The sequence below is a fragment of the Crinia signifera genome, chromosome 5 (genome assembly GCF_055691185.1).
Source record: "Crinia signifera chromosome 5, ASM5569118v1, whole genome shotgun sequence".
NCBI lineage: Eukaryota > Metazoa > Chordata > Amphibia > Anura > Myobatrachidae > Crinia > Crinia signifera.
In genome coordinates, this window is record NC_139221.1 from 299,021,829 (window position 1) to 299,046,109 (window position 24,281).

Below are 24,281 nucleotides of genomic sequence, written 5' to 3' on the forward strand. Positions count from 1 at the left end.
TCCCATAGTCCAGATCCCTTAATTTATCAGCTTCTTCCACCATAGTTGCTTAGTAAATAACTAGATCCCCTACAGGAAGCAACGGCTTTGTACATGGCTTTGAATAGAGCTGAGCTTCTATCACTTATAGTAAAACAATGTAATATCTCTCCTGTAGCATCATGGCTCCCCAGCGAGAGTAGTTCCACCATAGGGAAGTTCTAGCACGTTGCCTAAAGCCCCATAAACATGGGGAGATTTCAGCCAATATCACCGGGGATATAGTCGCTAATGGACCACATCCCCATGTGTATGGGGTGACAATGGCTAGGAGCGTGCTCCCGCGACCAACCCACTACTGGCCCCTGGTCAGAGGAGCATGCTCCTCCGACCAGCGGCTTTCTCCTGAAGTGTCTCCGTTTTCATCAGCGACCAGCAGGACACTCAGCAATTTGGTTGCTGAGTGATACTAAGTCAAGATCGCTCAACGACCAAATCACTCCATGTGCATGGAGCTTAACATAGCTCTGTCTGGTTAGCGCTAACACCATATTTTTAATTTGCTAGAAAATACATATGTATTTAACCTTTTACATCTGTGATCATATAGCTTTAGGGCTGTGTATCCAAACAAAATGATGATGATGATGATAAGAAGACTGCTAGTTGCACTACCTACTTTATAATTTGCCAATTTTGTAGTGATCCAGCTGCTAGTGTTCTGAGAACTGTGCATGTTTGCCACCATCTGGCCATCACCCGGACGAGCCCCCATAAATCTTAATCTGGCCCTGCCTGCGTTACAGTATATCCAATGTATGACACTCCATAGCATGACAATAAGACTGATTTAGCCATGCTGCAAATATCACAGGTAGGTCGAACCTTTCACTATATACAGATCACATAGCTCTTATCTGATCCTTATCAACCCCATAAAATCCAATTGAAAAGTGCAATGGAATATGCTAACACTATATATAAGAAAATTGTCAATAATTAATAAACAATATGAATGTCTTTGTTACTAAGCAAAGTTGTAAATACAGAAAACATATTAAAGTGCTCTGTTTCCTTATTCCAATGGCATTTAAAGGGTAACAATGACAAGAAAAATTCAAGCAAAATAAATAAACAAATACAATATACTTTTTGAGTATTAAATATAAAACTTTATATGAACAAATGTAGCCACTTTTAAATTTCTTTTATATATATATATATGCGTTTAAATTGTGTTTAACTGAATTTTTAGCAGCGTCACAGTTTTATCCAACTGAAACATATTCTTACGTTCATATTTTTACTTTGGAATTTTCCAAACCTGCTAACTTGATTACACATTGGCACCGTTGCCCAGATTAGGCCTCCAGGAGGAACCTTATACCTTTCCGGGTATCTCGTTATCGAAAAATAAATACGTGCCCCCAACTCCTTGTCGTAGTACTAATGAACTCCAAGCGTTATCACTGGCAGGCAACACACAAAGTCCAAAGCTGACACATGGGTATAACAGTAAGGATATAATATATCGATATCATATGTTTAGGGATAATTTTTTTGTCTTCAGGGTTTTTTGTTTTGTTTGTTTTTTAATACAAAACCGTATAGGATTTTTGATTTTTGTTGACACAGGCATAGACAAGGAATGTTGCTTTTTGGTAAGGGATGACACTCCTGTGTAACTTGTACAACATATATGTATATACTTTATTTAATATTCATGTCTTTTTTGTTTTTTGTTGAGGTGTACAGATGTTAGTCAGGTAGCAGCGGATATCGCGGTGCACATGGTCCCATAATAGTAAGTGTCCTTCCGGCACTCTATAGTCAGCAGCCCCGTTACAATCTGTCACAGCGGGGGCCACAAGTGCGTCAAAGAAAATAAAAGTCTTTTCCATGGGAGGTTTCCTCAGTCAGCGTAGATGATAAATCCAGAGAATGTGCTGTACTTGTTGCTGTTCCCTCCGTGAGCTTTGCCTCCATCTAATTTTATATACACTTCATCTCCGGGTTCTAGATGTAGAACTACGCTGTTACTGGCATAGTCATAATTCTGGTCCGCATCCTGAGCGATTGCACTAGCCCGGACCTGAGAGAGACAAGAAACAAGCATTAATCATTCACATATATCTGCAAAACCCTTCTCTGCCAAGTGACTGCATAGCATGAATGTTTGAAAGAGCTGTATACTATACGCCAGTTGCCAAGAGGCCGGTTATCAACTCCTATTCCCTTCTCTGCAGAGACTGAAACAGTTATAGAACTTTATAAAGTAAAATCAGTTCATAGAATGTGTTAGCTAGAGAGGGAAATGACCGGGCCCGGACCAGCAATTCCACAAATCTATTGGTGGTTATACATCGCTTAAGTCCAGACAACAAGGTTAGTAGAATAGCCTATTGCCTGACAGTTGGGTGTACTCCCAACACTATCTGATGAATAAAGGTGATCTTCACACACAGCCTGAAGATGGCTAGGATCAGTGTCATATTTTGCCACTCCCTTACTCTGTTAGCCTTATTTGGCTTTTAAGGGCTTTAGCTGATACAATTCATTGAAGCCAGGCTCTTTAGAAGTGTTGGAATCAAGCCCTGCCCTCAGACCAAAGCCCAATCCCCAACTGCCACACCCCCCAATGAGAACAGGGAGGAAAGGTCTGCAGACCCCATGGACAGGTAATGAGCTACTGCTGGTTTTGAGGATGGAACGGTTTGAAAACCAAACTGAACATTGTAGATCTTTTTTAGAAGGTTTCAGACTGTAAACAGTCATTGCTTGGTACCATAGACTGAATGGTTATAGTATAGTTGTCTTGTCTGCCTCCTCATCATGTAGTGTATGCACAGCTCAACATTAGGAAAGTGCCATTGTGCCTGACTGTACAATAGGGATGGTCTTGTCACAAATGTCCGATTAACTAGGTCAGCTTGCCACCAGATTTAAGATAATCATGAAGTGCACAACAAATGACACAATGTGCTACCCCAGTGCAGGGCCGGTGCAAGGCACCGGAGCGCCCCAGGCGAGTCGGGGTGGGGGCGCCCCGGTGCCGGGGGGGGGTGTACCTGTCCTGCGGCTGTGTATATAAAGCTTGCGGCGGCGGCAACGGGGGTCCCCGCAGTCAAGAAATAACGAGCGCTATCCGCCTGGCTAGGCGGAAGCGCTTCTGTTGTGAAAACACTGGCCGCACGGCGCACGCTGATTGGCTGAATCTCAGCCAATCAGCGTGCGGCCAGTGTTTCCACAACAGAAGCGCTTCCGCATAGCCAGGCGGATAGCGCTCTATTTCTTATTGACTGCAGGGACCCCCGCTGCCGCCGCCACCGCAAGCTTTATATACACAGCCGCAGGACAGGTACCCCCGCGGCAGGGGGGGCGAAATGCCGCCCTCCAGTGGCCGGGCCCTAGGTAAATGCCTAGATTTGCCTAGTGGTGGCGCCGGCCCTGCCCCAGTGCCAGTAAACCTAGCCACAAGTATATACATGTACAGGGTTGGGATTGGCGTAACTAGATGTTTGTAGGCCGCATAGCAAAAGTTTGTAAGGGCCCCTATGTCCCACCAAATGGAGAAAAATGCCCCTTTCAGCTGTGGGCCCCATAGCAGCTGCACTCCCTGCACCTATGGTAGTGATGCCCTTCTGTACAGGTTAAGTCATAGCCAAAAATATGGTATTCATAAAATTCAAAAATCCTAATTTTTGTTAGCGTAAATGAGATTGTGCCACCTTTGCTTTGTTACGTGTATAATGTACACAAACTTTGTTTCTTGCATAAAATATAATAGCGTACAATGACCTGCAGGCTGTGTGTATAAGGTGTATATAATACATAGATGCATTTTGTGTTTAGATATGCCCCCATTATGATAGGCAGTTATTCCAAAGAACACGGTTGTCACAATGGCCCTTATTCTGGTCGGTGCGGATATATCCGCGTGCGTTCGGGCCGCCGATGTTTTGTGTCTGCGCATGTGCAGAGGCGTCTCTGCGCATGTGCGAGCGGGGCGTACGGCCAAATCCCGCATGATATGTGAACACTCCGAACAGGGGGTGGAGAGGGGCGTGAAGGGCTATTTGTGCTCATTACCATATGCATACGCCCCGCGTTTCATGGGCGTTCCCATGCAAACGCTGGGCGTACGTATGGTAATGCGGCCGTGACGCACGTGTAGGGGGCGGACATATGACATCGCCGGATGTCAGCTGCCCGCCCAGATCCCTGCTTTTGCACGGAAAAATGTCCGTGTGGTCTGAGGTTGCGGGAGCTGGTGGAGCACTCGGTCCTGCATTCGATGGTCTGCGACCATCGAATGATGGGGGAGGTTCCCTTAGATGGAGGAGGCGTATTCTGTGTAAAATACACGTGCGGTCCGTTCGGCCAGCTTCTTACCGCGTACGGAGGGAGTTGGCGATCCGTATGGAAGGCGGCGTTTCGCACGCACGGTTCTGGCCGCATAATCGGATCCGGCCGCACCGATCAGAATAAGGGCCAATGTTTAGATGAATTCACAAAAGTTATGGAGATTAAAAAAATAAAATGGTAAATAAAAACTCTTTTGTACTTTTCATAGTATAGATATTATTTCTACAATCAGGAACTCAGGCAAATATGTTTTGGTCTGTACTGTTTGAAGATATCTCTATTACAGGACATGTCATTTAAAAAAAGTTTTCCTGTAACCCCACAGTTGGATCTCCATCGCCCATCTGACTAAGCCCTACACTCACTTAGGGCAGGATGCTCTAAACCAAAAATGCGGTCAAAACCCATTATTGAGGTATTTACTGCATTTTCGTATGCAGTAAAGCACCTCCATTGGGGCAGCGCTTCGGAGGGAATAACCAGCTTTTGCTGGCGATAACCTATAGAAGCCTATGTGCTTCTCTCCACAGTGATGTGAGTGGGATATGTCACGGATCCCTCCCAGCATGCCCCATGGGCGGGTCGCAGGGGCGGATTGGGCTGCCGGGAAACCGGGCGATTTCCCTGTAGGCCGGACCACATTTGTCTGCCATACCCCCATGGCCGGGCTGCCGCTTCCCAGTGTTCGACGATGGCTGCCCGCCGGTCGCTCATGGATGGATCACGTCATCGGCTACAACAGCTTCAGTAAAAGGTGCCGGCTAGTAGGGCACCGAAGCAGGGTATGCAGCGGCACCACCTCGCCCCCGAGTCAGTAGCGTTATCACCCTCCACGGGTCACTAGCTCTGCAACCCCCCCCCCCGGTCACTAGTCACTGCAACACACACACCCCGGTCACTAGTAATGCAACACCCCCCCCCTGGTCACTAGTACCGGCTGGTCACTAGCAACCCCCCTCCCCGGGCTGCTTCAAAACTTTTCCCGGGCTGTATCTCTGCACATGCGCAGAGGGACTCTCAGGTATCAGGCCCGGAAGTTCAGGGACGGCGCAGCATCACAAAGCTTAAAAATATCTTCACACCATGTTTCTGAGAATTGCTTCAGTTCCATGGCCTGATTCAGAGATGTAATGGTTTAAAGATCTGCGCATGTGCAGACGGGATTCTGCAATGTCGGGTGAATGAGATGCTGCTGGCGTTTATGAGCGGAGATGGGGAGTCTTCCAGAAACCACTTCACTGGCACCAGCAGCGTGACTTTGCCGGACATCCTAAGTAACCACGAGGGTTGCTCCAATGTCTGTGGTCACACAGAGATACCATCTTTGTACCCAATCGGATCACAGCAGCCAACAGTGGGCGTCTTTTTTACTTAAGCATTTGCATATTTTACAGCGGCTATTGTTACATTCCTGCTGGGACCTGTACAAACTCATCTGTGGTCCCATCACCACTGCCCACATTAAAAAATGGCGGGACATTTTTGGATGGACATTTTCAATGGGAGCCAGTGCGACAAACATGGCAGCTGGAGGGAAGTGGGAGGGGATTCCCTGACAATGAGCAGAACTCATGTGACAACAACCAGGACATGTGGCGTGGCGATGCCTCTGCGGTGCCACTTACATAAGTCTATGACTCAGTCCAACGTTACAGTCTGTACTTGACCTGACCTCTCCGTGCTACTGATGTCTTGATTTCAGAAAGGCACCTAGGAATACCCACCATGTGCATTCTATCAGCTCCCCGCATCAATGCTTTTTATATGATTCCTTTCTCAAAAGTTGGAGTCACGTTTCTACTGACAAGAACTGTGTGATACAATATGCCACTCTATAGAGCACTGCTATAACATACACTCAAATAATAATTAGGTTTGGTGAATAACTGACACGAGGAGAATATCAAACAATGCGACACCGTGAGACTATATTTAGAGCCTGTAATGAAAGAGAGAGGATTCTGAGGCATTTTTTCAAAACTGTATCATGTTGTGAGAATACTTTCACTTTTTTTTATTTTTTATTGGAAGCACGCAAGTCAAAGTAATGATAGAATAGTTCAGAACACGCTAGGCTAAGATGTATCTATGTCTGTAGCTTTCATCCCTCCCCATGTATCCTGTGTTTCCCACACTGCCATTGTGAGACGGTGATTTATATCTAGGTCATATTCCAGACTGCTACTCTTTGCTTTACATATATTAGATGTAAGTGCTCAATATAATATAATTATGTTCAATACTTCTTCCATTTTTGTATAGTGGTTTCAAAAAAATATATACAGAATTGAAGTATATAAAGTAAATTCTGGTGCCTGCATTTAAGGCATAATTAAAGTGTTGTTTGAAAGTCGATTCCTTCAGACATTCTTCGGTAGGTAAGAGAAAACTTAAAAGAGTTTCAACCGATGAGACCTGCTTTGAAAGAACAGAGGAGCCTATTTATCCATTTCCTCAAAGTGTCCCAGTTAACTATTATCTCCTATAGCCACAGGTGGTGACTATAGGGGCCAGCCCGTGCAATTAAGAACATGTTGACTGAAAAATGACCAATACTGTACGTAACAAACCTATAACTGTGGGTGACATTTAATGGGATGAGATTCTCCAAGTCCCATATGCGGAGCAGGCTTGTTGGGACTTGTAGTTCTACAACATTACACAATAGTTTAATATTTTATTAACCATTTATCAACCCAGTGTCCATCGCCCCAGGGGCACCGGGGACAGCCTCGGGCTTCAGCCTGGGCAGGGGTAAGTATGGATGAAGGGACCCCTTTATTGGGGGTCCTTACTCCTCCGGGGTCCCCTCCCGGGCTGACCAGCCACGGGGACGAATGCTTTGGCCGGGGGAACTTGTATAAATATTTTCCCCCGGCTGTGACATTACCCTGTTGGCTGTTTGGGCCTGGTGTTGGTGGCCAAAATACGGGGGACCCCTACTCATTTTATCCCCTGTATTTTGGCAACCAGGACTGGCCGTTGAGCCTGGTGCTGGTTTTAGAAATGCTGGGGATCCCCCTATGTTTTTTGTCTGCTAAATTTCTAAAACCAGGACTGGTTCTTTGAGCCTGGGGCTAGTTATACTCAGGGGACCCTATGCCAGGTTTTTTTTTTGTTTGTTTGTTTCTTACACAATCCGCACAAGTGCATTAATTCGCACATTTTCATGAATAAAATGTGCACTTTATCGCATCACATCACATTCTCATGCCTCAATTCGCATTCCATTATATAGTCGATTTCTTCCAAAACATTTAGATTTGAAAACATGCCATATGGTGCAATTTCAGAACCTTATTAAAAATTGTATTTTATTAAATATCACCCTATATATTGGTTGTGTTAAATAATAACTCTTGGTTATAGGTTTCCATAGAAAAAACTCAAACTCTTAATTTAGAGTTAAGGGAAATTATCTTAAAAGTAAGACATTTCCTTTTTAAAACGGTGGTAGACTTGCCTTGTCCTGTATGTAACAACTACATTTTTAGATATCGTGTTCGGCTGTATAACAGAGAAATATTTTTTTCTACCTACAAAATAAGCGTAGTAAGGCATTTTGATTTTAATGTTATTTTTAAACTTCCTCGTTTTAAGGTTTAATAAAAAGTTTTAATGTTGAAACTTGTACCAATGTGCCATGTCTGACAGTGGAATGACCTACTGTATATAAGAAATACTGTCATTTTATGTTTCATTTTAAAACAATCTTGTCAAAACAGTGGCTCAGATAAGAGTCCAACTCAGAGCAAAAATGTAAATGGAAGCTTTTGCCAATGGCATAACAATTGGGTGCAGATTTGGCAATTGCTATGTGGCACAAAGGCCTAGGGGTACATGTCCCCTGCACTCAGCTCCTATGGACATACAGTAACTTCTGAATGGTACTGTAAGAACAGCTGACATGGTATTGAATACAGAAATAGACCATCTTATGCAGCAATGTAAAGCACTGCAATGTGGCATAATGTGAAATAGGGCACTGCAATGTTAATGTGAAATAGGGGGCACTGGAGTGTGGTACAATGTACACTGGTGGTACTTCAATGTAGCCTCTTGTGAACAGGAGCACTGGAATGTGGCATAATTTGAACTAGAGGCACTAATCAGTGGCATAATGTAAACAAGGTGCTTTGCAATGTGGTAAAAATTGAAATCGGACTATGGATAAAAATTAAAATCCACGGCAGAGAGAAAAGTCTCTCTAGAAACATTGGGGGGCCTTGAAACTGTTGCTTTAGAACCCACACATTTGTAGTTATGGCCCTGGCTTTTGCTATCAATTTGATCCCTGGCTTAAGCCTGCTATCTAAGATATATGTGGCAGAATCCTGTTGGTATACCGCGATGATACTGAATAATGTGTGGAACTCTAAAAAAAAAAGCCGATATTTTTTACTTTAATTATAGTCACTCATTAGTCTAGATCAGTGATTTTTAACCAGTGCCATGGCACACTAGTGTGCCGTGGCCAGTTCCCAGGTGTGCCACGGGACAGCGGGTCACGGTGTGTGAGGAGAGGTGGTGCGGCCGTGAGCAGGCTGCGAGGAGACGCTGACACGCAGAGAGGGGTCGCGGCGGGACGTGGCGTGTGTGGCGCTTGTGTGAGAGGCATAGGCGAATCTAGGGGGTGGTCCGGGGGTGCACAGGACCACCCATTAGCACATTTTGTAGCTGAGGGATGGGGCTTTCCAATGAGCCCAGCCCCGTGTCTAGCCCCCTGGGAACCGGAGATACTGCCAGGCAAAGCTGGAAAGTTTTCCCTATAGGATAACATGGGACCCGCTAATTCCGACCCCCACCCAGTTCAACGGCTGCCAGTTCCCTTTTCGGCATCACTGAATCTCGAGGTTGATTTCAGTCGAACCCAAATCGCTGGGCCTTCAATCTGATACCAGGCTGGATCTATATGGGTTAATTAGTTCCAGGGATATTGAGGTTAAACCATTTTATTTTTTTCATTTCTTAAATGTAATTTCATGACTGTTTATGTTCTTTGAGGGCAGATTTCTCTGGAACCAAACAGCCCAGTTTCACGGGACCAAAATCATTCGAAGCCAACTCAAAAGTTCTTCAATATGATACTGGTCTCATGTAAATGGGTCAGTTGGTTCCAAATATATAGCTGGTTGGTTAAAGGGGGGTAGGGAGAGGGGAGTGGTTGTCTCTCCCCCTCACACCAGAAAATGCAGGGACTAGGCTGGTGTATAAGGGGTCAGCCTGGGAATGTCCCTGCATGATCCTGGGACCATATTCCCGGGTAAATCCCTACATTTTCTGTTGTGAAAGGGGTATTATTTCAAACAGCCGTGACCTGCAGTGCTCTGAATACAGCCGGGCAGCCCCCAGCTCTCTGCCCAACTGTCAATGACTGTCACCCCTGCAGCTTCCGCTCCAATTCTTCTCCCCGCTTTCACCTCAGCCCGCCCCCCCCTTTAATCATGACGTCACGCACAACAACAGCGCGCACAATATTTCAAATGTCCACTCGGAAGGGAGTCCAGGAAGGGAGTGGGAGCATGCTCTGCGGTGCGCTCTGCTCCTCTACCCATAGAAGCAGCTGCACCGCTCTCCATCTCTCCCTGCAGTAGCAGCGAAGGCTCATATAAAAATTTACAGTAAGTGACACTTTTGGGGGCATTGCTTAAGGGACGCTACAAGTGGCGGTATGTGGGGGCATTACGCATAATGTATGGCTTAATGTGTAAGGGGCATTAAGGTGTGCAGCATCATGTGTAAGCCGCATTATGGGCCTTATTCTGGTTGGAGCGGCCGGGCCGTACGCGTACGTCCCGGGGTTTTTCATGATCTGCGCATGTGCAGATACGCTAATGCGCCGGCGCGAACACTCCACAACGCTTACGGCCGGGGTCTCAACGTGCGAAAAAACCTGTACGCGAGTGTACGGGTAATGGGGCGGCATAGGGGCGTGTTGATGGGAGCGGCCGAAATAATGAGGGAAAATGGGCGTAAATATGGGCGTACACGGGGTGTGCACCAAAAATGAGCGGTGCTACTACCGCACGATCGACTAAGGCACCGTTCATTTCGGACACCAAACAGGCGGCCGCCAACCGCCAGCTCAAACCACCCCTACAGATACCGCATGCCAGCGTGCGCCTGAGTTGGCTAATTAACGCTGATTACTACTCAAACACATACACCTGAATGTAATAAGCAATGCTGCAGTCTATTAAGTCCAAACCATGATTTCACTGCCTGCAAGCCACACATACAGCACGCAAACACATTGGAAGCTTATCTTTCTATACTTCTCCACATTTAAACGTTTGTTTAATTTAAGCTAAGAATCTTTTTATACGCTAAGGTAGGTATTTGCTAAACAGTTAGACACATTCACTACGTGCTTTCATAGACTTTACGCAGTAGCACACTCAATCTACACAAGTCGACATGTGTCAACGTGTTCACTCTAATACTAACATAGGTTTTGTATTTAGGATACAATAACATAAACCACATCTAACACCTACAAAGGATGTTTCAGCAATGTTTTAAGCCCATGACCACTATTTTGCACATTAATTAATTCAATCAATTAATTAATTTTCATAATTATAGTTGAAAGGCAAGATTTGCAGGTTCATATATATGAAGGGTATGTCAGCGTACACGGACGTACGCTCACTCTCACGAGCGGTGACATAAGCTGACTTTTCTATTTAAAACAATAGGGACCCGTCCGTGCAAGCTGGCGTACGCTCAGATCTCCGCAAGAAGGCGGTGGGAAGACGGACGAGAGACGTCCGTAAACGGCGGCGTACGCTCAGTTGTACGCCTGTTGTCGGAGTGCAAGGGCTGGACTGTCCGCGTACGTTGCCGTACGCTCATTTGTACGCCACTCCCCTTCTACGGTATTTCTGCCCGTACGTAAGCGGCTGATTTGTGGGTGGACCTAACCCTAACGGCCGCGTACGGCTAGCGTACGTTAATGGCGAACGTACGCACGTTTGGCCGCTCCAACCAGAATAAGGCCCTATGTGTGCAGCATCATGTGTAAGGGGCATTATGTGTGCAGCATCATGTGTAATGGGTACTATGGTGCGCGGCATCATGTGTAATGAATACTATGGTGCGCAGCATCATGTGTAATGAGAACTATGGTGTGCGGCATCATGTGTAATGGGTACTATGGTGTGCAACATCATATGTAATGGGTACTATGGTGCCATCAAGCAAGAACCCCCTAGCAATGAGCACGTAGGTAAGCAGCACTTATGTGGCAAATATGTAATGGGCATTACGGTTTGTTATATAGTATGTAATGGGCATCATGATGTGTGGCGCAATGTGTAATGGGTATTATGGTGTGTGGCCTTATGTGTAATTGGCATTACGGCGTGTGGCTTTATGTGTAATGGGTATTACGGAGTTTGCTAAAATGTGCAATGGGTATTACTGTGTATGGTCTAAAGTGTAAAACCACACCCATTTTTGCGATGCCACGCCTCCTTCCCATGAGGCCACGCCCCCTTTTGACGCGCGGCTGCGCCGCGCAAAGGTCCCCCTACTGTCGTGTCTAGATCTGGGACCACCCATTACCATAATTCTAGATTCGCCTATGGTGAGAGGGGACACTGCGTGAGAAGTGAGGCAGTGCCGTGAGGTAGCGCTGTGAAACCCGGGTTAAGTTAAAGCAGGCAGTGACCTGGGACCGGCAGCTGGCGAGTGAGCAGGAGCGAGGTGCAGCAAGCAGGGACAGCCGACGCTGGGACTGCTTACCTGACAAGAACCAAAGCTAAGTAAAGGTTAGTGTAGGGAGTGAGGGCACTGGGGTACAATTGTTAGGGCAGGACAGATAAAAATAAAATAAAAAAGGGGGCTATAGATTTTGTGGTACATTGTGGGTGTACTAGCTAATAAACAATAAACAGGGGCTAAGAGGGACTGTGTGTGCATTGTAGGGGCTCTGTAGGGTCCAGACTGCTCCGAAAGGCAGTGGTACACTGAGCATTGTGGGCATATCAGCAAATTTTTAAAATAGTTTTTCTCTTGAGCACATTGGTGTGCCTTGGCAATTTTAAAGTCTTGTCCGGTGTGCCGCGACCTGAAAAAGGTTGAAAATCACTGGTCTAGATAGAGACGCCAGGCTGGTTACTGGACACCAGCACAATGTACAGTGTCCTGAGTAGAGCTGCATTGTGATTGGTGAACGCCTCCATCATGCACATAGTAAGAACTGAAGACATTTGTGTATGCATTTGTAAATGAATAGATTGATAGAACTACTGTACAACAGGATAGCTATTATAGCTAAGTAATTATATGTGATCCTATCTCAAAAATGTGATTGCCCTTGTCTGATTGATTGGCAGATACTTTCATGTGTGGCCTCCATCTCCTAGACTTGGCAAGGCCAAGGACTATGTCATGGATGTAGTTTACTTGACCTCGCAATGCCCCCTACTATTTCAAGTCTAAGTAAGTTCTGGTCTGGTTGCAAATCACCAGCTGCAGAGCAGCAGAAGTGTATCTACTAACTACATAAATGCTTCACCCTGGTCGCAGAGGCATTTGGTGATTAAAAAAGGATACCAGTGATAAACCTTCTTCCATCCACAAACATCATACATTTACATGACGTTCATTGAATAGATTTGCCACAGGTGTGGACACAGAATTCCGTCTTATTCTTCATTGTGCAGAGATCCGTCCAACGTCAGTTGGATCTCCTCCGCCAACAACATGACTGGGGCAGAAGCTGATGATACAGATTTGTCCCCAAAAATCTATCCTCCATATGCCATGGGGCTAGAGACGTCTGGTTTGAGTGAGCCCCACCATGCAGCTTAGTGTACTGTTCACTTAGATGTGCATGTTAAGCTGGGTACACACTTCTCCACCAAATAGGCGGACCTGGTGTTGCACTGACCAAGCAGCTGATCCAGGTAAGGATACACAGTTACCAACTGGCCACTTGACATGTATGCAGGACACACAGCTTGGCGGGCATTTGAATTTGCCTGCCCAGCTGTGACATCAGCCCCCTGTAATAAGTGTATGTTTGGTTGGCAGAACACCCATAAACATAGGCAGATGTGCCAAGATATCTGAAGATATACTGTACCGGGGATTAGCTGTGCTGCACACCCAGTGCCATATGTCTGTAGATGACATCATTCACAGATATAGGTACTGTGACAAGAACACTGGAGTAGTGTTTGAGGGCAGGTATATTTGTCCAAGGTTCTTGTCCTACACCTTTTAGAAACAGGTGTTTGACCTCACAGAGGGCTAATCAGCGAGCAGCTGTGCGCGGGATGAGAAAAGGCTGCCAGACTGAGCAGTGTGTGCAGACTGCCTGGGAAGACTGCAGAATCTCTGTGTGAGAAACAAGCTGCCTTATACAAGTGAGCCACCCAGTGTTGACTGGGAAACTTTGTGTTTTTGTTTAGTGACAGTTAGAAACATCCTGTGTTTGGGGACTAAATGTGGCCCTGGAAAAATTCTAGAAGTGGCCTCATGTGGCAAAGCCAGCACATAACAGTAGGAGGGATTACTACATCACTATACCAAGAGACATCAATGAAAAGCAAGGCTAAAGCATCAGCCCGGATTACAACGAATGCCAGCGCAGGAGGGGGTGTCCATTTTGCAGCATGGCCCTCTTGCGATATTTCGCAAGCCTCCTTAACACTGTGATTTGGGCTAACTTTCCTTAACTTTCCTTACAGTTTCTGACTGTATGCAGGCAAAATTGTAGGGCATGGGGAAGGGGTGTTGCCATATATATGTACCACTTCACATTACACCACACGCTGCATCAGGCAGAGCCCCTTAGATACACTGTGCCAGGATTACGCACACCAGAATGCCCATTACACATTGTCACACATGGCAATGCCCATTACATATTATGCCACACACTGTATTGCCCATTACATATTATGTCACACCGTAGTGCCTATTACATATTATACAACACACTGTAATGCCTATTACATATTATGCCACACACCATAATGCAAATTGCATATTATGCCACACATATTTGGTTATGCTATGTCATCGATGGAGGGGAACCATCTGGTTGTCGCCCAATCGATGGCAAAAATATTCTACATCGGCCATGAACCATCGATGATAATGGCCATTCCCAGGGTGCAGCGGCTGCTGATCCCAGAGGTAAGGCAACCAGCACATATACAACATACATGTATTTTTGTATGTAGGTGTTAATCGACCCTCACCATGCACTGGTGGTGTGTGCCACAGCTGCCACTGGTGTCACCACTTTTAAAGGGGACTCGGTCCACACCCCCTCACCCCTACAGTGACGTATTTACTGATGTGACAGGTGCAAGGGAAATAATATATATAAAACAAAGTCATAGATACTGTGGGAAAGCATTTCTTCTATATACTTTTTTTAGAGATTTTTACATCTTTAAATTAATTAACATAACTCAGTTAAACAGTGCAGAGTCCGTTACTGGTATACTGTAATCATCATGTGGAACATCTAGAGGCTGCAACAGTGTCTATTCTAATGTGTAGGGAAAATACAGCATTGTTAGGGAAGTAGTTTATTAGCAATTCTGCACCTCATACATAATAAAGGGGGACATGAAAAGAAAATGCTTTTCTCAGCGAGCCTATTTACTTTTCACTTGAAGAAAACAAAAGTTCTAATTTTGCCTTCTTATAAGGTAATTTCCTTCTATCACCACATAGCCATAACAAGGCTGCACATATAAGCTAGAACGTCACACATCTAGCACGCAACTATAGCAAAAAATGTAAAAATGTATTATATTCATTACATAGTTACCTCCCCTCCTGCATTCTGCAGGAGACTCCCTGAAATAGCAGCAATCTCCCTCTCTCCCTGATTAGTCTAACAATCTCCCTCATGTCACCTAGCCCACATTACACTGTTACACCATAGTTACCTCCCCTCCTGCATTCTGCAGGAGACTCCCTGACATAGCAGCAATCTCCCGCTCTCCCTCATTAGTCTAGCAATCTCCCTCATGTCACCTAGCCCACATTACACTGTTACATCATAGTTACCTTCCCTCCTGCATTCTGCAGGAGACTCCCTGAAATAGCAGCAATCTCCCTCTCTCCCTCATTAGTCTAGCAATCTCCCTCATGTCACCTAGCCCTCATTACACTGTTACATAATAGTTACCTCCCCTCCTGCATTCTGCAGGAGACTCCCTGAAATAGCAGCAATCTCCCTCTCTCCCTGATTAGTCTAACAATCTCCCTCATGTCACCTAGCCCACATTACACTGTTACGTCATAGTTATCTCCCCTCCTGCATTCTGCAGGAGACTCCCTGAAATAGCAGCAATCTCCCTCTCTCCCTGATTAGTCTAACAATCTCCCTCATGTCACCTAGCCCACATTACACTGTTACACCATGGTTACCTCCCTTACCGCATTCTGCAGGAGACTCCCTGAAATAGCAGCAATCTCCCTCTCTCCCTCATTAGTCTAGCAATCTCCCTCATGTCACCTAGCCCACATTACACTGTTACATCATAGTTACCTCCCCTCCTGCATTCTGCAGGAGACTCCCTGAAATAGCAGCAATCTCCGTCTCTCCCTGATTAGTCTAACAATCTCCCTCATGTCACCTAGCCCACATTACACTGTTACACCATGGTTACCTCCCCTCCCGCATTCTGCAGGAGACTCCCTGAAATAGCAGCAATCTCCCTCTCTCCCTCATTAGTCTAGCAATCTCCCTCATGTCACCTAGCCCACATTACACGGTTACACTTTTGGGGAAAAAAGGAACGAGAGATAGATACATTTACATTGAATCATCAGCACCATTTCCCAGCATTGGTAAGAAAACACATTGGGGCAGATGTATTAAGCCTTAACAAGAGATAAATGCAAGGGTGATAAAGAGAGATAAATGTCCAGCCAATCAGCTGCTTACTTCAGCGTCTTTTTTCAAACACAGCCTGTAACATGGCAGTCAGGATGTGGTTGGTTGGACCTTAACTCTCTTTATCACCCCTGCATTTATCTCTTGTTAAGGCTTAATAACATCTGCCCCATAGATGCCTACAGCTACATGCTTGTCTTGTGGTCTTTTATATGGAACCACGTGTAAAATACAATAGGTGACATTCCCTGACACGTTTTTTTAGCAAGTATAGTAGCTCCTATTAACTGCTTTGGGGCTCATCTATGTCATATTATATGATATGAGTCATATTAAAAGATTCCTCTCAGATGTAGCAGTACGCACCCACGCTTCTAGGTGCCACGTTCACAATCTCTTTTCACAATCTCTCCATATATGGAGCTAGACACGCCCTTTTGGTGGAGCATGACACGCCCCCTCTGCAAAATTCTACTACCAACTATAATCTCCCTGAAAATAGTTTTCAAAAGTAGGCAAGTATGATTCATTATATTGCCAACATTTAGGTACAGTAGGTATACGCTTGTCTTTAGATGGAACAAGAATCACACATACTGTATATACGAATATGTAATGATCTGAAGGTGTTTTTCAAAGGGAAATACAGCAGTTCCACATATAGGAATAAGGATATGAAAAGTAGTAGGTTAATGTTTGGAGGGAAGGGTGTTCCTCGTAATATCATATGTAAGGACAATCGAATATACTGTATTAGTGAATAGTTACTTACAAATAAGATTTTGGGAAAAGCCATCTTGTAGGTTGCCCTGAACAGCAATTTTTGGGGACAATTCATCTATGTAGTGTCTGACCTCTTTCTGTTTTGTTCAACTGGGTTGAAACATTGGGACGGGGTTTAATTGACCTTAATATATTTCCATGGTCTAACTTAGAAAGTAGTGCCTATTCCTTTAGATCACGTTACATAGAAAGGGTCTGGTGTATAAGGTTAAAATTATTTTATTATGTGGACAGCATAATGTCAACATGGTCTGAATGTCAACAATCACAATGTCTACATGTAACATGTTAATATTCAAAGGGGGAAATATACTAAGATCCCCGATCCCCGATCCAGACCGATCCCGTGCACGAATATGTGTCAAGTGATTCGTATTTGGCTGCCAAATTTCCCCGGCAGCCAAATACGAATGAGCAAGAAGTCTGCATGGATCAGTCAGATACAAGCAGGCTTCTCTGTGTAAAAATAAGAAATATAAATGAATAATAAAAAAAACAGCGTCCCCCCCCCCCCCCCCCACGATGAGTATAACAAGCCCTGGGCTCTTCGAGCTGGTGCTGGCTGCAGAAATACTGGGGATAAAAGTATAAAAGTCATGGGGCCCAAACTGTATTTCTAGAACCAGCACCGGGCTCTTGGCCTGATTCCCAAAATACAGGGGGACAATAGGAGTACCCCCAGTATTTTGGCAACCAGCACCAGGCTCAAACAGCCATCAAGGTAATGCCACAGCCGTGGCCAAAGCATTACCTCTGTGGCTGGTCAGCACGGGTCGGGTCCCTGGGGGGGATGGTGACCCCCAATAAACCACAAACCACAAAGGTTAATTAGGTCAAGATTTATGAAACAATAAAGTTCCCAAGCCTATTTAGAGCGGGGAATAACTCTGAATTAGGCCCTGTCTGAACAAATAAAAATGACCCCATTTTAAATCTAACCCTAGTTGCATCTTAACTTTAACCCCAGTTGCAGCCTAACCCTAATTGCAGCACAACTCTAACCCCAGTTGCAGCCTAACCCTAATTGCAGCCCAACTCTAACCCCAGTTGCAGCCCAACCCTAATTGCAGCCCAACTCTAACCCCAGTTGCAGCCCAACCCTAATTGCAGCCCAACTCTAACCCCAGTTGCAACCTAACCCTAATTGCAGCCCAACTCTAACCCCAGTTGCAGCCCAACCCTAATTGCAGCCCAACTCTAACCCCAGTTGCAGCCCAACCCTAATTGCAGCCCAACTCTAACCCCAGTTGCAGCCCAACCCTAATTGCAGCCCAACTCTAACCCCAGTTGCAGCCTAACCCTAATTGCAGCCCAACTCTAACCCCAGTTGCAGCCCAACCCTAATTGCAGCCCAACTCTAACCCCAGTTGCAGCCTAACCCTAATTGCAGCCCAACTCTAATCCTAGTTGCAGCCTAAAGCCCTGTACACATGCATCGAGTTTTCCAGATTTTTGCAGTGCCAGAGATGAAAGCGCTGGACCAGGTAAGTATGTGTGAATGATTTTTCAGTGTAAAAGAGGTGTTTAATACACTTACACATGTGTGTGTCTCCTTATTTACACATTCTTTTTACAGGTGAACTACGATACCCAGTGGGCACATTAATTAACTTGTACTTCTCCTGTATAAAGCAATGTGTTTTTATCTATTTTTTACACATATCAGCCCGGCGTCCACCACCCTGGGATGCCAGGGACAGCACCGGACTTCAGCCCTGGACCGGTTACACCCCTTTAATGGGAGGTTCAACTCCCCCCATGGACCCCGTCCAGGGCTGACTAGCCATGGTGCTCATGGTAAAGCTGAGGGACCTTGTATAAAAAGTGTCCCCCGGCTTTGGCATGATACTGCTGGCTGCTCCAAAATATGGGGGACCCCCAGTTTTTTTGTCCCCCATATTTTTGGAACCAGGACAGGTCCAAGAGCCGAGGGCTGGTTTCAGAAATACAGGGGACCCCTACACTTATTGTCCTCCATATTTTTGGAACCAGGACCTGCTCAATGAGTCGGGGCTGGTTTGGCTCAGGAATGGGGGACCCCACGTGGGTTTTTTTTTTAAATGATGGCCAAAAACCGCACATTACCATGTGTACAAAATCAATTGGACCCGATGGAACATCAAACACATCTGATTTGGGAGGATTTCATGGCCCGATCAGTCGGAAACAGGTTAAATTGGGCCAAATCGCTGTAGTATATGGGCGCCTTAAGCTTGGAGACAGGGATAGGAGGCATGACCAGCAGCTCACAGAGCACTGGCCATGCCCTCACAACAGCGAATACATGACTGAAGTGCCACAACCCGGAATATTAGTCCATGCCCCCTCATTTTGGGAGCACATACATCGGTCAATCTTCCACATAGATCAAATTTGGAAGGTATGCTATATTATACTGTGAGGGGATGCAGACACTGATTGTCTCATCCATAGCCGAGCTGTTTCTGATGCTCCACTGCTTATGTGAACTGACCTTTCCCAGCTGTGGAGCTTCCGAGTGCTCAATTATCCCACCTTCCTCTCAGTATCTATCTGCGCTTTCCTCATTAGAACTTCCTGAAGTCCTGCATTCTAACGGTACCATCATGAAACAGAACACAGCGATTCACTGCGTTTTATGGATCGCACTGTAGACTTGCGAGTCTGGCGATATTCAGGCTGCAAATAGGAGAAAAGTCACTTTGTGCTTCGGCCTGTAACTACTGTGCAGTCACCACGCTCATATTCCATTCATCTGCCAAAGTACTGCTCAGATTATCCCCCTATGTAAATGAGCAGAATATTGGAATCACCTTGTTGCATGTAAAGCTGGCCATACACTAGTGCGATTTGTCCCCTTTTCTCCCAATTCCGATGGATAAGGCCGAGCAATCGGGTGAAAAGTGGACAAATGGCAGGTGTTTGGCATCTGATACGATGCACGGTCCTGTGTGAGTTGGATAAGAGTTGAAGATCGAACATGGTGCACGTCCGCCCTTTGACTAGGACAGCCTCCCGGCGGCATGGAATGGGTACATAAACGATATATCATATAAAAAAGGACTGCATATGCTATATCGTATGTGATTTCTCCCCTCGGAGAAGTCCATAGTGTATGGGGGACTTAGCACGAACTGTCTGTGTGTTAGAACAGGTTTATTATATTGGATGGCATGAGCTAGGAACCTAGGAGCCTAGACGCTGAATCAAGAGGCTAGGGGGCAAGGGCATGGCTTCTCCCCTTCCCCAAAGTACTGGGTCAAGGGTTAATATTGTTCAAATTGGCAGTGTCAGGGATATAATACACATCAGGGCTGCCCCACCTCCTCCATCCCATAGCCGTTCTCCTCCTGGGTTGGCCACTCATCTAGAACCAGCCCTGCACCCTTCTCACCTCCCAATTCATATGCTCCGCACCTCTTCCCCCTACCACCTGTGTCCTTCTCTTTGAAAGCTCATCTTTGTCCTCCTACCCCGTTCCCTCACAGCACACCCTGTCCTCCCCTCATTTTTAAATGGGTTCAGTTGAAAATGTCTGCACCATGATTCATAGGATTCATAGTAACGTAGAGCTCTCCCATACTGGGCACATGACCAGCAGGTGGCAATGCAGAGTTCTTCCATACAAGGTGTTATTCCACACTAATACACCCTCACACCTACCTTACTCCCACACTCCACCTACCCAATTGTATAAGAAGTTAATCAAAATCTCACTGTGTTTCCCCTGCTTGCAATACTGTGCTGGCTATCTTGACTATGTCGCTTGTAATGTATTTGGCCATAGGCCAAATAGCACATGGTCAAAATTGCAAGTTCATGTAGCCAAAATTGTCTCCATGCATTTCAAGGGGAAATCACAAAATTTGCTGTGTTTATGCCCTTTAAGAGAAATATAAAACCCCAATCCCTACTGCTAAGGATCCACACTATAGGGCCGGGAGAGGAATCTGGGAGAGACTTGATTTTTGATTTGTTCAAATAAAATAAAATTTTTATATCTTTGTTATTTAGTCTATACCATATTTTCTCCAAACATAAAAAGCCGGTGTTGGGGAAGCTGCATTGCAGTCGGCTCATTCATCCACATTTGTACAAAATGATTGATGTCTGGTCTCCTGGAGGTTTTGTTCAGGGTTGCCTACCCTCTAGGAATGGCAGGGAGGCTCCCGAAAATAGGGTCCCCCTCCCGGCACCCCTGTAAAGGTGGGCAAGCCTCCTACATTCCACTGCCCCCCCCCCCCCCCCCACAACGCATCTCCCCGGCGGCAACGGTTAAATACAGCGGTTTGCGGCTTTCTGGGGAGGTATGGGGCTAAAATTATGCAAATCCCATCAGTTTACCTGACGTTTTTGATGATGTCAAGATCAGGCCCATCCCCCCTTTTTCCCTCCAACTTCCACTTAGAACCTCATTTACCACTAAATATTAGAACAATCCAGAATAGACGCAGGCCTCCCTGTTCCTCTGCCTACACAAGTGGTTCTCAATAGAACAGGATTAGATGCAATTTGTGACAAGTATTCATCACACCTCTTCATAATGTAGGCCGGTATTCAATTAGCCGTGGCAATTTACCATGGGTAAGGGAGTGAGAACCGCACGGGAAGTGAGAGCAGCTGCCGTCAGTGAGTGACAAGCAGTTGCTGTTAGCGTGCACCGGGCGGGTGCAGGAGGGGGGCGGGGGCTGCCTGCACTCACTCCCTCAAGATTGGCTTCCTGGGGGGTGTCAATCAATTGTGCAGCCACTGCACGGTGTGCATGGGCTGACTGGACTGTCTTCCTGGGCTCCCTGGAGGCGCGGGACAAAACTGATCTTGAAGGCTGCTGAGGAAGGCTGGTGAGTGGCAGCACAGTGGGGATACATGATATAGGAGCCATTCTTGGTTTTAAATGCTTCTGAGTCCTGACATCCGTAAGTGGGCAGGTAATCTGTGGGGTCATGTGTATCTGGCACTGTGAGGGCACGTGTATCTGGCACTGTGGGGGCATATCTGGCACTGTGGGGGCACGTGTATCTGGCACTGTGAGGGCACGTTTATCTGGCACTGTGGGGGCACATGTATCTGGCACTGTGAGGACATATCTGGCTAACGTGTGCAAGGGGCTGTACCTGGTGTACAGTGTGTATGGGGCTCTACCTGGCTTAATGAGTGTAATGGGCTCTACTTGGCGTAATTTGTATAAACGGCTGTACCTGGCATAATGTATAGAAGTAGCCATTGGGATAATTTGAATTTTGTCTCATTCTGTGGGAATTAAGGGCCATTCCTTTTGGCATAATGTGAATTGTCTCATTCCATATGGCATAATCTGTAAGGGTCACCAGTACCAGATAGTATAAGGGTTTCTACTAAGGGTTTCTACTAATGTGTATAAAGGTTATATGGTGAGGTATACTACGCTTAAGGACACACCCCTTTTTAGTGTCCACGCCCCTTTTTATGACCACGCCTCTTTCCCCAGAGCGCGCCTCTTTCCCTTAACTTTTGCATACCCCCCACTTCAAATTTTCCACTTCGACCACTGTATCTATCTATCTATCTATCTATCTATCTATCTATCTATCTATATATATATATATATATATATATATATATATATATACAAGCACTGGTGAAACAAGAAATAGCCGCTCCTTGCATATGTGATACAGAACATTTTTATTTTGAATACTTTCACACATTATACAGTCACGTCTTTACAGGCAGGATATTACACTGGTAAGGTTCTATCTTTTCTGTCTCTCTTGGACTGTACTAAGAATTCACCATGGGGATCACAATCTTTTGTACGCACTCTTCAATACCCTGGAAGAACACTGCCTCCACCTACCAAGACATCTTCTATAGGCTGCTTTACAAAGGCTATCATTCCTCCAATCACTGCCACTTGGTTGGTATGGAAAATGTGTTAGCTTGCCCAAAATGTGCCCAGGTGGACGTGTCCTTATATATGAATGTCTATGGGATTGTAATGTCATTTAAAACTTCTGGATGGAAGTGAAAGGATTTGCTTTAGACTTAGATAATACCTCCAGATTGGATTTTGGGGTTTCTCCCAGGGGACCATTTGTTTTAAAGAAATCTTATTGTACACAATCATCCGATAATCACTCAATCTGCAAAATCAGGTCAGCGTTGTATTCTTTCTTTATCTACCATGTTGCATACCCCCCAACAGTCTCCAGTTAGCGGGACTGTCCTGCTGTCCATCCCATGAGTGGCCGGGCATGGGGGAAGAGTCAGAGTTCACTGCTGCTCTCAGCTGGCGATGGCTGAAGACATACCATGCTGATGCACACGGCATCTCTTCAATGCAGGGTGGGAGCTGTGGTCTGCCAGCTTTGGGGAGCACTGGGCACCCCCCCCCCCTCCCTGCACTCTGCACAAGTAACATATACCCCACCTGCAGCTCACAGGGTTTTGTCCATCTAAGAAGGAATTTGCCAGAAGGAGTGAACCAGAATAACCCCCATATACTGTATGATTTCATGTGTCAAGTTGCTATTACATTGTAGTATAGTAGTTATTAGCATCTCCTACTCTTCCAGTTCGCCAAAATATTGTAGTTTTGATATTAAGACAATGGGCCAGATGTCATAAGGGGTGGGAATCAGAATGTGAGAGATTTTGGAAGAGTTTTACGATTTTTTTTTTTAAAGCAGCAATCATTTATACTGTATAAACAGGCTGATTTTGCTCACTTTCCGGTTCTCACACCCTATTACATTTGGACCAATAAATTCAGTTTTAGTAGACGGATTTCCAAATTTTTTATGTATGATGCAATAATTTTGAATTTTTTCTAAGTTGTATTGTGACATATAGTTCCAAATTGTATATACATAGGGAAAGTGAAATGAAAACATCACCTACAATTTGTATTATATGGATGTACTAGAGTCATTTTTTTAGTAAAACAAAAACAATACACACACAGCTAAGAATTACAGTATATAGTTAGCATTCTCCAGAGCCTGCATTGAACCAGTGGCGTAACAATAGCACCGCAGACCCCGCGGTGGCGGGGAGGCACCAAGTAAGTGTGCAGCACTATTGTTACGCTGCTGCTACCGGCAAGGTACCTGTCCCGGCCGTCACTCTGTGGCCGCTGGCTGGGAGCCGCAGATCTACTAGTCCGGCGCTCCTCCTGCCTCCTTATGACACAATGTCCATCACAAAATGGACGCCTCCCTAGAGCAGACAGTTTTTTAAGATGCTAGAGGAGGCAGCGGCGGCATCTTCTAGCATCCTTAAAAACTGTTTGCTGTAGGGGGCGGCCATTTCGGTGATGGACATTTTG

The 24,281-nt window shown here is 45.6% G+C and overlaps 1 protein-coding gene across 1 annotated transcript in view; it reads right to left on the reverse strand.

The window, feature by feature from the left end:
* Positions 1-1,140: 1,140 nt before the first annotated feature.
* C1QL3 (complement C1q like 3) overlaps positions 1,141-24,281 on the reverse strand; it is a 45,205-nt gene continuing 22,064 nt past the window's right edge. The window contains exon 2 of the mRNA XM_083189366.1: positions 1,141-2,071. Coding sequence (XP_083045492.1) covers positions 1,892-2,071 — 180 coding nt within the window. The 3' untranslated portion in view covers positions 1,141-1,891. The remainder of the gene's footprint in view (positions 2,072-24,281) is intronic.